This window comes from Cervus elaphus, chromosome 5, assembly GCF_910594005.1.
Source record: "Cervus elaphus chromosome 5, mCerEla1.1, whole genome shotgun sequence".
NCBI classification, from domain to species: Eukaryota; Metazoa; Chordata; class Mammalia; order Artiodactyla; family Cervidae; genus Cervus; species Cervus elaphus.
The window spans coordinates 28,089,504-28,105,668 of NC_057819.1; the positions used below are offsets into that span (position 1 = coordinate 28,089,504).

The following is a 16,165-nucleotide window of genomic DNA, read 5'->3' on the forward strand; positions in this document are numbered from 1 at the left end:
CCAAAGAAGAGGAATTCCATACACATACATTAATATACAATTTCTGTCTTTCTCTTTCTGACTTACTTCACTCTGTAAACAGTCTCTAAGTTCATCTACCTCATTAGGACTGACTCGAATGCATTCTTTTTATAGCTGAGTAATATTCCATTGTATGCATGTACAGTAACTTCTGTATCCATCCACCTGTAAATGGACGTCTAGACTGCTTCCATATCCTAGCTATTGTAAAAAGTGCTGCAATTAACACCAGGGTGCATGTGTCTCTTGGTTTCCTCAGGGTATATGCCCAGTGGTGGGACTGCTGGGTCATATGGTAGTTCTCTTCCTAGTTTATCAAGGAATCTCCATAGTGTATCAACTTACATTCCACCAACAGTGCAAGAGGGTTCCTTTTTCTCTACATCCTCTCCAGCATTTATTGTTTGTAGATATCTTATTGATGGTCATTCTGACCAGTGTGAGGTGATACTTAATCGTAGTTTTGATTTGCATTTCTCATTAGAGTGATGTGAGCATCTTTTCATGTGTTTGTTGGCCATCTGTATGTCTTCTTTGGAGGAATGTTTGTTTATGTCTTTCATCCATTTTTTTGATTGGGTTGTTTGTTTTTCTGGTATTGAGCTGCATAAACTGCTTGTTTATTTTGGAAATTAATCCTTTGTCAGTTGTTTCATTTGCAGTTATTTTCTCCCATTCTGAGGTTTATCTTTTAATCTGTTTATTTTTTCCTTTGCTGTGCAAAAGCTTTTAAGTTTAATTAAGTCCCATTTGTTTACCTTTGTTTTTATTTCCATTACTAGTTTTGAATCATGTAAATATTTTACATGATCAAAAGGAGGAGGGAAGGCAATCACTAAAGTGGAAAATAAATGTCAACAAATACATTTGTTTATACAACTGGAAACAAAACTATAAGATTCAATCATATTTCTTCCTGACCTTAACATGTGGTATTTAACTATGTATTCCTTGGATAAAATGAGGTATAAAGACTTACTAAACTTCATTTAGTATCCTTGTCAGTAGTAACAAATTGTTATTATTTTAAAACCATCTTATGTTTGCTATAGGACATGACAGTTATATCACTGTTATTATGACCCAAGATATCTAGCACATGACAAAAAGATACAAGAGTAAAGTTTCTAACCTTCCTGCACAGCTGGTGGGGATGTAAAATGGAGCAACCACTTTGGACCCAGCTTGGAAGTTTTTCAAGGTGTTAAACCCAGAATCACGGTATTACCTGGAAATCCCATTCCTAAGTATCCACTCAAGAGAATTAAATGCCTATGTCCACAGAAATACTTGCACACAAGTGTTTTTAACGGCATGACTCTAACAGTCAAATACCTATCAGTGGATGAATGGATAAACCAAACGTGATCTACACATTATTTAGCCATAAAAAGGAATGAAGCACTGAAGAATGCTACTATATGATGAACTTCTGTACTACACTGTATAGGTACCTGACAATTAGCTTTTTTTGACCATAATACAAATGCCTGATTGTACCAAAAGCTTCTGATTTCTGAGGTACCACTTCAGAGACATCAATCTTGGGTAAGTTCATTTCCAGTCACACAACTAGATAAAGAGCCAGGCTGCCGGCCTTGACAGATAGAAAGCCCTGGGTGACCTGGATGACTGCTCATTTGAGTGACCCCGCTCTTCCCTTCCTGTGCCTATAATTCTTAATTATATTTTAAATTCACCAATAAATAATGAACCAGCAAGCCCCAGTGACCCAAATATCGGCAGAACTCCAGGTCCACATTCTCCCTCTTTCTCTGCTGTGTGGCCCTGGTGTACCACCTACTCCCAGGGTGCTCAGTAATAAACCTTATGTCTTTAAAGATTCCTGATGGTTGTCGCTGAGATGCATCTTGTAATCACAGTAAGTAGGGCAAGGGCAGGTCCAACCATGGCACTGGCCCATCAGGGAAATGTCTGCGGGGGCTGTGACTAGTGGGGCACAGGCGAGCCCCTGCCCCAGGCATTCCTAGTCACAGCATCATTATTGACAGGCTGAGACCAACACAAAGCCACCTTGAAAACACAGTGTTAAATGAAAGAAGCCAGATACACAAGGCCACACACGTGATATGATTCTATTTATATCAATGTCTAGAAAAGGGAAATTCATGAAAACACAAAGTAGACTAAATGGCTGACAAGGGGACAAGGGAAGGAGGGGATGGACAGTGGGTTTTGAATGGGGACAGGGTTTCTTTTGGAAGTAATGATAATGTTCTGGAATTGGACATGGTAATATTTAAACAACTGTGAAAACTAAAAATGAAGGTACACTTTAAAAGGGTGAGTTTTCAGCCATAAAAATGAATGCATTTGTGTTAGTTCTAATGAGGTGGATGAACCTAGAACCTATCATAGAGTGAAATGAGTCAGAAGGAGAAAGATAAATACTGTATTCTAACACATATATATGGAATCTAGAAAAATGGTACTGAAGAATTTATTTACAGGGCAACAATGGAGAAACAGACATAGAGAATAGATTTATGGACATGGGGAGAGGGGAGGGGAGGGTGAGATGTATGGAAAGAGTAATATGGAAACTTACATTACCTTATGTAAAATAGATAGCCAACGGGAATTTGCTGTGTGGCTCAGGAAACTCAAACAGGGGCTCTGTATCAACCTAGAGGGGTGGGATGGGGAGGGAGATGGGAGGGAGGCTCAAAAGGGAGGGGATACATGTATACCTATGACTGATTCATGTTGAGGTTTGACAGAAAATAGCAAAATTCTGTAAAGCAATTATCCTCCAATAAAAAATAAATTTTTTTAAAAAAGGGTGAGTTTTATGGTATATAAATCATACCCCAATAAAGCTTCTATAAAATTTTTTTTAGTTCAATGATTTTTAATAAATCGAAGTTTTAATTCAGGTTTGCAGCATTCCTACTGTCCCAAAGATTCCTCTGAAACCAAGGTCATTCTCACCTCTGATCCCCAGGCAACCACTGCCTTGCTTCTGTCCACAGATCTGCATTTTCTGGACATTTCATACGACAGGGGCCACACTAGATACTGTGCCTGGCTTCTTTCACTCAGCACAATGCTCTGGAGGTTTATTCATGTTACAGACACACCAGCGGTTTGCTCCTTTATTGCTGAATAGTGTTCTATTCTGTCTGTACATTCACAACTTAATCCACATTTAGATTATAGTTCTGAGTTATTATACAAATCTTTGTGTGAACATGTTTTCCTTTACCATGGGTAAATTCCTAGAAGTAAAATTGTTGCATTGTATAGTAAGTTTATATTTAACTTTATATTTAACCTTTACAAAGTAACTGCACCATTTTATATTCCCACCAGCAGTCTATAGTGGTTCCAATTTCTCTGCATCATTGTCAACACTTTCTGTCTTTTTGGTTACAGCCATTCTCAAGGGTATAAAGTGGAGCTTCATTATGATAATAGTTTGTATTTCCCTAATGACTCATGATGTTAAACATCTTTCCAGCTGCTTCCCATCTATTCATCTTCTCTGGTGATGTGTCTGCTTCAAATCCTTTGCCCATTTTTTAAACTAGATTGTCCGTCTTCTTATTGAACTATAAGTGTTCTTCATAAACTCCAGATATATCTGTAATTAGGAACATGATTTGCAAATATAATACTATCTCCCAGTCTGTGACTTATCTTTTCATTTTCTAAATAGTGACTTTGAAGTTCTAAAGTTTTTATCCTGGTGTTGTCCATTTGTAACTCCAAAAGCACAGTCTATAAAAGAGCTTTCTAAGAACTTTAGCCTCAGAGAAGGGCATGAATATTTTCCCCTGTGATTTCTTCTAGAAATGTTATAGCTTTTGCTCTTACATTTAAACCTATGTTCTATTTTGAGTAAATTTTTTGGTATTGGGTGAGGTAAGAGTCACAGCTCATCTTGTGATAACATAAAATACATAATATAAAACTTATGATCCTAACCACTTTTAAGTGAACAGTTAAGTGAAATGAAGTACACTCATGGTGCTGTGTAACCATTACCAGCATTCACATTCACCTTCAGAACTCTTCACCCTGCAAAACTACATCCTCTGAACAACTTCCCATTCTCCTCCTACCATGGCTCCCTGACAACCAATATGGATCATACATTCTATGATTCTGACTCCTCTAGGAACTGAAACCATGTCCCAGAGGATTAACAGAAAGGATTAAATGACTAACAGAAATTCTTGAGCTTGTCTTACAGGAACAGCTTGTTAAAAACCCCTCTACTTATAAGCCACCCCCACTGACCAAGCTTGCCTTAAGTATCTTTTGATTCCCTAACCGCCCCCTAGGTAACACCTCTGATGTATGGCTCACAGTAATGAGCTCTTGAGATGTTTTTCAGAAACCTGGAGTCAGCTCTCGTCCAGTTCAAGGCAGCCAAGACTGGCTCTAAAATCTGAGCCTGCACACATGTCCCATGAATGACCTCCTGACGTCAGAGGGCCAAAAATTCCACCTCAGATCATGCTAAGTGCTTCTATTTTTGAGCATGTATTCCATCAAGAAGCATGTAACTGAGATGGGCCTGCCTATCTTCTCCCTACCTCCAATATCATCTTTCCCTATATCTTCCAGATGATCCCTTGAAGAAGGAAATGGCAACCCACTCCAGTATTTTTGCCTGGAAAATCCCACGAACAGAGGAGCCTGGCAGGCTACAGTCCATGCGGTTGCAGAGTTGGACACGACTTAACAATTAAACCACCACCACAGTTCTTTATCCCATAAATATCTCAAGTCCCTTGCCTTCAAGGAGGGAGATCTGAGATCTGTTCTCCATCTCCTCACTTGGCTGGCTCATGAATAAACTCTCTCTGCTACAAACTTCAGCATCCCAGCATTTGGCCAACTGAATGTTACGTGAACAAACCTTCAGTAACAGAACCTCATGTAAGTAGAATCTTGTAGTATCTGTCCTTTTGTGACTGGTTTATTTCACTGAAAATGATGTCCTCAGTGTTCATCCATATTGTACCATGTGTCAGAATTCATTTCTTTTTAAGGCTGAATATACACATACACACCCCATTGTTTATCCATTCATCTCACAGTGAACAACTGGGTTACTTCCACCCCAAAAAGAGTAATTTAAAAAAAAAATTGAAAACTCTATAATTTGAATTGGAAACATCAATATGAACTGTAATTTTTTTGCCTTCCAAAGATCCCTAGGTCTCTTTACTGAAACAGCCTAGAGGTAATGAAACTCCAGTATCAACTGGCGTCCCCAAGCACATTCCCTACTAAAAGGTATAGGGTCTTGGAGAAAAGCTTAATTCCACATCCGGGACAGGAAATACTTAAAGGAGCACTGAGCATCTTCTTGGGCCCAAAATCAAGCAAGCCAGAAAGCCAGCTAAGACTAACAGTCTTTCAAAACTAACAAAGTTTAACAAAAAAGGCTCAGAGTCAAGCTGAAAAGGTTCCCTTTGGCTAAGGCTGGGACAACATAACCCTCTAAAATACTGACTGCAACTGACTGAGACAAAAGGGATGTATTAAGATGTATGAGTTTCTTAATCATATTCAAATTAAAAAAAAAAAAAAATCAGTGGGCTTCCCAGGTGGTTCAGTGGTTAAGAATCTTCCTGTCAATGCAGAGGACAAAGGTTTCATCCCTAGTTCAGGAAGATTCCACATGGTGCGGGACAGCTAAGCTCATGCGCCACAACTGAGCCCATGCTCCACAGTGAGAAGCCCATGCACCACAAATGGAGTAGTCCACACTTCCTGCAACTAGAGAAAGCCTACGTGCAGCAACAAAGACCCAGTGGAGCCAAAAATAAGCAAATAAATAAACAACTCACTGTTGTCACCAACGGAGGTAACTAGGGCACCATCCCCTTAGTGAAAACTGGCAATTGAAGGAAAAAAATTAAGCATGTATCTGCCAAGCCTATCCAAACTGTGTCTCTGGATTACTGAACAGTTCTATTAATGAAGGAATGTTCTTTTTTAGAGAAGGACTGTAAATTCAGAAAACTCCTGCTACTAATATGGAAAGAATGATAGTTAGCAAGTCACTACTTTGTAAATACTGTGAAACAACTGGCTGAAGGGAAGGTCATTATTAAAGGAGGAAAACTATGAAAAAAGATAGATGGGACATTTTCCAACACTACCACCACACCATCACCCCCTGACCCCACCAATCAATCTTTGCATCGTCAAGTGCAAGTCAACCAGACAATGTGCTTCCTGAGGTGACAAAACAAGGCGTCAACAAGAATCCTTGCCCCAAAACATTAATAAATGAATCTAAAGTCTTTAAAGCTAAATTTCAGTTTACCAGAAATGTTGGTGACAGAAAATATGTTAAAGTGACGACAAGAAAACAGAGATAAACCTAAAATGAAGGACATTCTATGGGACAAATGGCTTAGCATCTTTAAAACGTCAATGGGGGGAGAAAAGAATGAATGATGGGTTACTCTGGATTAAAAGAGACTTAAAGTGGGTAATAGTAAGAAGTGTGTACCTTGTTTGGATTTTGATTTGAAAAACTGCCAACATTAAAAAGGGAAATGGGAATCTGAACAAAGAGCAGGTATTACATGACACCAGGGAATTACTTTGTTAGGTGAAATAGTAGTATTATAATTACTTAAGAAAACAGAGGTTTTTTAATGCCTAGTGAAGTACATAACAGATAAAATAACTGAATCTGCTTCAAAATATTTCAGAGTATTTTGGAGTAAGGTAACCTCATCCCACATTTAAAATTTTTCCTTTGAAGATATTTTTAAGAACAAATGACCAGCCCACAAGAAAAGTTTTCAGAAAACACAATGACAAGAACAAGAACCGACAAACAACAGAAAACCTCGAGGCCAACAGACAGTGCAACTGATGGACACTGGTTATAAATCAAATATTATATTTGAAGACATAAAGCCAAGCTTCATGACATGGCAAGGGTTTGGACAAATGACTTAGCAAGCACATCTGAAAAAGAACTAAAAAGAACCTACAGGAATGAAAAAAGCACATTAACCAGAATCTGTTTAATAGCAAGTTAGGATAAACTGGGGTTCCCTGGGGGCTCAGCCAGTAATGAATCTGCCTGCAATGCAGGAGGCCTGGATTCAATCCCTGGGTTGGGAAGATCCCCTAGAGAAGGGAATGGCTACCCACTATGGAGAATTCCATGGACAGAGGAGCCTGGTGTGCTATGGTTCATTGGGGTTGCAAAGACTTGGACACAACTGAGCAACTAACACTAGGATGAGTTAGTAAACGAAAAGACAAACTGGAAGAAATTCTCTACAAGTAGTGTGGAGAGACAGGTGGGCAAATGAGAAGTAGGTGACACACAGACCAAGAAAGTCTATCAGAAGCTGCACTAGAGTCTAAAAGGAAACAGCAGAGCAGATTAAAAAAACGAGAGGAAGGGGAGGCACAGCTTTCCAACTGTAGGTAGGTAGCTAATGAGTGTAAAAGAATAATGAAATTAAGTTCATTTGTCAACTAGTACAAAAAAACTCACACAGGAGGAGACGGGCCGCTGCTGAGGCTTCCTGGGCACTATGGGGCTGCTGGAAGCCCCATAGTGGGACACAGCCCTTGGAGATAGCAGCGCAGAGGTGCTTCTGCCAGGACCTTAGTTCCCCAACAAGGGACGGAAACTGTGCCTTCTGAAGAAGTGCCAAGTCTCTAAGAGCTTATCTTAATTCAGATATCATATTCTGGATGCTGGAAGTCCAAGTTCAAGGTGACAGAAGATTTGGTTTCTCCTGAGGCCCCTCTCCTTGGCTTGTTAAAGTCATTATCTCCTCACCGTGTCCTCATGTGGCCTTCTCTCTATATATGCACACCACTGATTGCCTTTTCATGATGGTTTCCTGTGCTACGCAGAAGCTTTTTAGTTTGATGTATTAACTGTGGTGTTGGAGAAGACTTTTGAGAGTCCCTTGGACTGCAAGGAGATTCAACCAGTTCATCGTGAAGGAGATCAGTGCTGAGTGTTCATTGGAAGGACTGATGTTGAAGCTGAAATTCCAATACTTTGGCCACCTGATACAAAGAACTGACTCATTGGAAAAGACCCTGATGCTTGGAAAGATTGAGGGTGGGAGAAGGGGATGACAGAGGATGAGATGGTTGGATGGCATCACCGACTCAATTGACATGAGTTTGGGTAAACTCCAGGAGCTGGTGATGGACAGGGAAGCCTGGCGTGTTGCAAGCCATGGGGTCACAAAGAGTCAGACACAACTGAGTGACTGAATTGATTCACTTAGTTAAGTTTGCTTTTGCTGACTTTGCTTTTGGTTTCAAATCCAAAATACTGTCAAGACCAATGTCAAGGTGCTTATCCCTATTTTTCTTCTAGTTTTACAGTTTCAGGTCTTATACTGAAGACTTCAATGCATTTTGAGTTGATTTTTGTCTGTGGTATAAAATAGGAGTCCAGTTTCATTATTTATGTTATGCGGCTGTCCAGTTTTTCCAACTCCATTTATTGAAGAACCTATTTTCTCATTATATATTCTTGGCTCCACTGTAGGAAACTGACCATATATGCATAGATTTATTTCTGGACTATCCTGTTATATTGAAGAAGGAAATGGCAACCCACTCCAGTATTCTTGGGATAATCCCATGGACAGAAGGAGCCTGGCAAGCTACAGTCCATGGGGCTGCAAAGAGTCAGACATGACTGAGCAACTGAGCACACATACACACTCTGTTATACTGATCCATGTGTGTTTTTATGCCAATACTACACTGTTTTGATTACTATAGCACTGTAATATAGTTTAAAATCAGGAAGTATGATACTTTCAGCTTTGTTACTCTATCTCAAGATTGCTTTGGCTATTTGTAGTCTTTTGTGGTTCCAAATAGATTTTAGGAATTTTTTATATCGCTGTGAAAATGTCATTATTTTGACAATTTTTGATAAGGATTGCATTGCATCTGTAGGTTGTTTGGGGAGTATGGACATTTTAATAGTATTAATTCTTCCAATTAATGAGCATGGAATATGTAGTTGACTCTTGACTAACATGGGGGTTAGAGGCATCAACTCCTGTGCAGATGAAGATTCACACATATAACATTGCAGTTGGCCCAGAGTATCTACAGTTCTACATCCACAAATTCAACCAACCGAAGATTGTGTAGGACTGGCATATGTACTTATTGAAAAAGAATCCACATATAAGTGTTCCCTGCAATTCAGACTCACGTTGTTCAAAGGTAAATTTATTTCCATTATTTGTGCCTTCTCTTTTTTATTAATGTCTTAGAATTTTCAGTGTATAAATCTTTCAATTTCTGGTTAAATTTATTCCTACTTTATTCTTTTTCTGATATTTTATTGTCAGTGTATAAACCTCCAACTGATTTTTGTATACTAATTTTGTATCCTGTGAATTTACTAAATTTTTTTTATTAGCTCTAGCACTTTTGCTGGAGTCTTTAGGATTTTCTATATATAACAACAAACTATCAGCAAATAAAGACAGTTTTATTTTTTCTTCTTAAAAAAAAAATAAATAAAAACCTCATACAAGAATCACGCATGGGGGCTAAATGAGTGGGTAAAAGTTTGAGGAGTAAGAAGATACTTATTTAGTCTCATTATCTCCCAACTGATACTTAATTACAAGTGGAAGAGAGAGTAACTTTGCAGGGGAGAAAGCACAGACGCCACCTTCCCCAAGTGAGTCAAGTTCACACCAGCAGTCACCAGTGCCCCTGATGCGACAGAGTGTAGAATACATCACTTCAGAAGCAGCAGCAGGCAACCCCAAACTGAGGGATAATCCACAAAATGCCCTGGACTCCATAACCATTATGTCTTGACAAGAAAGACTGAGGAACTTTCTGAGTTAATTCTTAGGTAGGTTGAGAAGAAGTCTGGGGTCCTTTGGGAGGAGAAAGGGGTCTGGGGCTCTCAAGAAGAAAAGGACAAACATTTTTTTCTACATTCCTTCATCTTAGTCACATAAAACTGTATGTTGTGGGAGTGGGTCTGGTAAGATCTTTCTATTGTTAGTTCTAATCCCATTATCTTAAAATGTCAATTGTGGGAGTGGGTCTGGTAAGATCTTTCTATTGTTAGTTCTAATCCCATAATCTTAAAATGTAAATTATGGGAGTGGGTCTGGTAAGACCTTTACAAACTTTTGAGACATTCTTTGCATTTACTGTAATAACCAATTGAAAAAGTATATAGCTCCTTGCTAAGATTAGTGAGGGGGGCACTCTCTGTCCCCGTCCTGATGTCTATGTCAGAAGCTTTCTCTGTTCCTTTCACTGTAATAAAACTGCCACACAAAAGCTCTGAGTAATCAAACCTGGTCCCTGATCCCAAAGCTAAATCTTCTTCTCCTTCAGAGTTCATGAACCCGACACCATTCACTGAAAAATATCATTTCCAGGTTAGACGAAATATTCAGGACAACCCACTGCAATGCACACTTTAAGTTATTCTTTACCTATCAAGGACAGTATTCCCAAAGTTTCTATAAACAATTGGCAAAATCGAAATAAGACCTGTAAATGAAATAATAACATGGTATTAATGTCAATATCCTGAATCAGTGGTTATGTAAAATATTACTCTCATTGGTAAGAACTGCAGTATTTAGAGATAAAGGAAAATCATGCCTGCAAATTACTTTCAGTTAAAAAAAACAAAAAACTGTATGTACATGGATAGAAAAAGAGGAGAGGAGCCAGGAATGAATGAGAGAAAATAAAGCAGGTCCAGTAAAATCTTAGTATTGAGGAATCTGAATGAAGGGTATAAAACAACTTTTGTATTATTCTGGCAGCATTTCTAAGATCTAAAACTATGTCAAAATAAAAACTTAAATTAAAAAAAACTTTAAAGTAAGAAATAACGTGTTTAACCTACTATAGCACGGGGAACTCTGTTCAATGTTACATGGAAGCCTGGATGGGACAGGGAGTTTAGGGGAGAATGGATACATGTGTGTGTGTGTGGCTGAGAACCTTTGCAGTCCACCTGAAACTATCACAACACTGTTATCAGCTATACTTGAATACAAAGTAATACATTCAATTTTCTAAAAAAGAAAGAAATAATGTGTTTGATTTCCAAACTGCTTAGAGAGAGAAAAAGAATAAAAAATTATCAGTATAAAAAAGGCAACAGACAAAAACCAAAAACACAGATCAGGTATAGCAAACAGAAAAAATATAGTAAGACAGTAGATTTAAACATAAACATATCAGTAACTACATTAATAATCAAGATCAAGAAGTGTTCCAGTTAAGCACAAGGATTGACAGACTGATTTATTAAAAAAAAAAAAAAGAAAAAAAGAATGATGCTATTTAAAAGAGACACATCTAGGACTTCCCTGGTAGTCTAGTGGTTAAGAATCTGCCTGCCAATCTGTTCGATCACGGCTCGGGGAAGTTTCTACATGCTACAGGGCAACTAAGCCTGTGTGCTACATGCCCTAGAGCCCATGTTCCACAACAAGAGAAGCCGCTGCAATGAGAAGCCCAAACACAACTAGAGAGTAGCCCCTGTTCACCAAGACTCAAGAAAGCCTACATGCAGCAACAAAGACAACACAGTTGGAAAAAAAAGAAAAAAAAACGGGGATGAAGGACTAGTTGACAAGCATAAGCTGATTCTCAGAAAAGAGGATTCGACTTTCAAACACACCTCAATTTTGTCTAGGTTCTCCATTTCTATTGCCCTAGATAGCACACCCGCCGCCTCTCATTTGGACCCCTGCAGTCACCTCTGCCCTACTTCACCTATACTTTACTTAGCAGCCAGAAGGGCTTTGAAAAACCCAAGTTAAGTCATGTTGTGCTCTTTTCTTAACTCATCAGCTTCCCAACCTGACTGGGCCTCTAACATCCTTAGGTCTGTCTCCTCTCCTCCCCTCCCCCACAACCATAGCCACAGGGGACTTTCATTCCTGTTTACAAAGGCACCAAACCTCCCCCACCTCATGGCCTTGGCAATGGCTGTTCCCACCCTGCATGGTCATTCACCTGCTCCTCCCAAGGCTGGCCTGCTCTGGTACCTCAGACCTGGCAAATGTCACCTCCTCCATGAGGCCTTTCCCAAGCACCCAATCTCACATCAATCAATTTTAATTCCATGTATAATATAACAATGACATTTCCTGTTAAGTAGTTTCTTCATCATTTATGTGTCATCTGTCTTCCTCATGAGGTTGCTGTGAGGATTAGTTTGTAAAGTGCTGAGACCCATGGCTGGGAAGTGCAGACACTGAATTACTGAAGTTGTAAAGTTTTCTTTGTGTAAGTACTCTGCATTGCTTAGGTTTATAATAATTCAACTGTTTTACTGCCATTGTAAATAAGCTAACTGATAAACAGGAAGCCTACTGATTTTTAGACTGATTTTGGACCATGGTACCTCACTGAATTCTCCTCAAGCCACCACTCTTTTCCCACTACACAGGACACACTAATTAAGTCTACCTGGCTGTCTACTGATGAGTCCCATTTTGGCAACCAACCTGTTCCCTCCACTCCACTCCATCCACTTCTGCCCAACACATATCTACACTCACACTCTGCTCTGGAAATATTACCAGCAAAACCCACCACTACCATCACCACCAGATTCAACCTGAACTTCTCTGATGTAACATTACTTAACCTCTCTGGGCCATCTCATAGGTAACCATTTTTGAGGTTTCTTTTTCTGACTCTGAAACACAAATCTCTCCATTTCTCTCATTTCTGATGGGCTCCTCAACCTTCAGCCCCTCCTCCATTGCCCTCACTTGTTCATCACCTGCACACTGCCCTTGGTCCTCTTCCCAGGGCACAATTGCTCTTTGAGCTCACCTGGCTAGACCTACCCAGTGTAACCTGTCCAGACCTTTGAATTGAGACACACGCCTACCCACCTGCCCACCAGCACCTGCACGGTACCACCATATCCAACAGAAATGTCCACCCGGCCCTCCTTAACAACTCTGATAGTCCTCGCTCACTCAGGAAATGGTACCTCCCAACCCAGGCCCACAGAGTAGACCTCCAGCAGTGATGCCTGGCTCTTCTTGCTCACTCACCAACATCCAACTAGTTACCAAGTCCACTTGCTTCGGACTCTGTGTCTCTTTTCTCAAAACCACTGGTGTACTTAAGCCTCGTCATCACTTGCCTGATGTTGACTGTTCCATCCAAAATTCCTTTGGAAAACACTTCAATGAGTCTTTCTCCACTAGAGGATAAAATCCAAGATTTTTTTTTTTTTTTGGCAGCACCATGTGGCTTGTGGGATTTCAGTTCCTCAACCAGGGATTGAACCTGGGGTCACTGTGATGAAAGTTCTGAGCCCTAATCACGAAATTGCCAGGGAAGTCCCCAAATTCAAGTTTTTAATGTGACCCTCAAAGCCCTCTATGATCCAATCTCTACCTATGGCTCTGGCCTCATTTCTTATACTCCATCACCACCATCCCCTGCAAAATCCTAAACTCTACATTTCAGCAACTGTAGTGTTCAGAGTTCACCAACATATTAGATCACTTGAAGCCTCTAAAATTTGCATGCTCCTTCCTTTTCCTAGGCTGTCCCTTGTTCACCTCACTTACCTTTCAAATCACAGTTTAAGACTCCCTTATTAACCCTTGAGGTACTTCTTGGAGTGTCCTTATTTCCAAAACTGACCCTGTGCTGTAGGTCCCCACACATTTTCACAGCTTGCTTTCAGAGAACCCCTAAGGTGTCACTGTGCTTGTACATTTTCTTGCCCACCATCCCCACCAGATCAGGACTCTTCCAAGGCAAGAACGATTTATCTTTGCACCCTTAGCAACTGCCCCAGGATCCAGAAAACAAAAGACAATAAAACTGTTGAATAACTAGAGACAAATGCGTAATTTCCCAAATGAGGTCCCAAAATCTTAGACACAGAAGGGAAAAACTAAGAAAATGGGTGTTGAAGAAACTGGAAGATGGATGATTACATCTTGTTTAACTCAAGGTTCAAGATATAGAATTGGCAGAAAAGAGACTTAAGTGAGTAAATTAACAGTCTGATGACAAGAAGCGCTTCTGGACGGCCTAACGTTACCTAAAGGAGGCCCAGTGATTTGGTAGCGGGGTGGGGAGAGGGAACTCCATGCAAACTTCAACCCTGGAAGAGACGGATGAGCACAGGTTGGTCTTTACGGAGTTTTTCAGAAACAAAAGAAAATTCCTACTCACCCAGATGGCAGCTGTCCGGACCCTGGTGGCCATCCCCACAGCCAGTTTTGAGTTCCCTGAAAAAGAATGGCAGGACCCGATGGTTGCGGGAGGAGAGAATCGTGAGGGACCAGATCTCGCCGCTGCGCCCGCCCCCGCGCCCACGCGAGACCCTCTTGATCCCAGAGGACGCGCATCTCCCTTCCCAAGGCTGGGCCCCCTCCTCTCACGCAGCAGAGGCGTTCCCCACCTTCGTCCCCACCTACACACACGCGACTGGGCCAGGGCAGGCGTAAGGGAGGCCAGACTAGTCTGCACAGTCCCGCCCCTTTGATTTTGGAGGGAATCGGCGCGCACCGCTCCCCGAGCCCTGAACTGGTAGCGCGTGAATGCGGGGGAGACGCGCTCCCAGCCGACCTCCTGGATCTTGCAACCAGATCCGCTCGTCCTCCCTCTCGACTTTGAGTCACCCGCTCTGGGCGCTTCGGCGACGGCCCTCGGGCAGCCGAGGTCGGCCGGCACCAGCTCAGGTCACCGCGACCAGCATGAGACTCGGTCCACCGAACAGTGCTCTCTCCGGTCGGTGCCGAGTGGATGGCGGCTGCTAGGGACGCACAGAAATTGCGTCAGTGAGACCCACGGGCAGGACAAACTACAACTCCCAGAAGCCTCCGCGGTCATCCCTCCTCCGGGGGTGGCTCCAGCCAAGGGCCGCCGGGAGGGGGCGCTGCAGCCGCTAATAGCGGAGTTTCCGGCCCCATCCTTGGGCGGGCGTTTTGGGGGCTTTCAATAATACAGAGGATTAAAACAATTGATGGCAATAGCGCAAAGTGGGGAGGGGTGTGCGTTGACTTAAAAATATTTTAAGATTCTTGCTTTCCGATGGCAGAAGTACTAATTTAAAGTTTAATAACAAAAAATCCATTCTGTTGTATAAGGGACATTTTCATGTAAATTAAATTTATTTTGCAGAAAAATTAGGAGTGGCATTGTTTTCCCTTGGGGATGGGGATGGGAAAATCTTTTAACTGTCCGGCTTAATATAAAACGGCTGGATTCTCCTATGTGCTTCTGCACTCACTCTGGTTGTTTATGTTGCGTCCGTGGAAGTATATTAAAACATCTGGCCTCACATAAGTATGTCGTTGGAAAAGGACAGAGTATTTTAATATCCTTAGATAATTCTACCTCTTAGTAAAAGCTGAACAGGCATAGGTCAGTTGCAGTATACCATCTAAAACCAAATAGGTAAAACTTTTTCTACTCTATTTTATTAAAACTCATTGATCTGTCTTGCACTTTGCATGGCTAGTTTTATCAGGCATGATTTTGTAACATCATACATTGGTCATCTGGAAAATATGGGTTCATTGACTAATGCGTATCTTCCAGATGTTGACACCTTTCATTGTACAATATGAAAACTGCTATTTATCAATATCATCGTTGGCCTTAAAGTATTGAGAATCTGTGAAGTTCACAGTGGCAGAAACAAGATTTCCAAAATTCCATTTTCACTTGAAAACTCTAGTTTTATGTTGGCAAAAAAATCCTGTCTTTGTTTCCCTTTAAGTGACAGCTTACTTGGTTGACTGTTGAGATGTCTGCCACATCCCCACGTCTGCCTCATCTTTCAGTTTTTCTTTCACTCAAAGTTCAGCTCCCAACTCATATAATCACACAGGTGATTTTCCTGAAGACTACTATGGAATTTCATGTTGTGTTGGTTTTCTGTGGTGCTATAACAAATCACCGCAAACTTGGTGCCTTAAAACTACACACATTTCTTATCTTACACTTCTGAAGGTCAAAGTTTCAACAGAGATCTTTTGGATTAAATCAAAGTGTTGGCAGTGAGACAGGCTGGGACCTGGGACCCTTTACTGCAATGCTTGCACCTGGACACACCTCTCCTCAAGCAACAAGGTACAAAGAAACTCTACGGGACTAAAAACAACTGCAC

General features: G+C 40.9%; 1 protein-coding gene across 3 annotated transcripts in view; it reads right to left on the reverse strand.

Annotated features, from left to right (window-relative positions):
• The window catches only part of ZNF268 (zinc finger protein 268), a 32,867-nt gene extending 18,062 nt beyond the window's left edge, over positions 1–14,805 (reverse strand). The window contains exons 1-2 of one of the 3 annotated variants that reach the window (XM_043902222.1): positions 14,620–14,805; positions 14,224–14,279 (exon numbers count right to left, since the gene is read on the reverse strand). In XM_043902222.1, coding sequence (XP_043758157.1) covers positions 14,224–14,256 — 33 coding nt within the window. In that variant the 5' untranslated portion in view covers positions 14,257–14,279; positions 14,620–14,805. Of the gene's footprint in view, positions 1–14,223; positions 14,280–14,452 lie in introns of all 3 variants that reach the window. The other 2 variants (XM_043902224.1, XM_043902225.1) reach the window with 2 other exon arrangements.
• Positions 14,806–16,165: the final 1,360 nt, after the last annotated feature.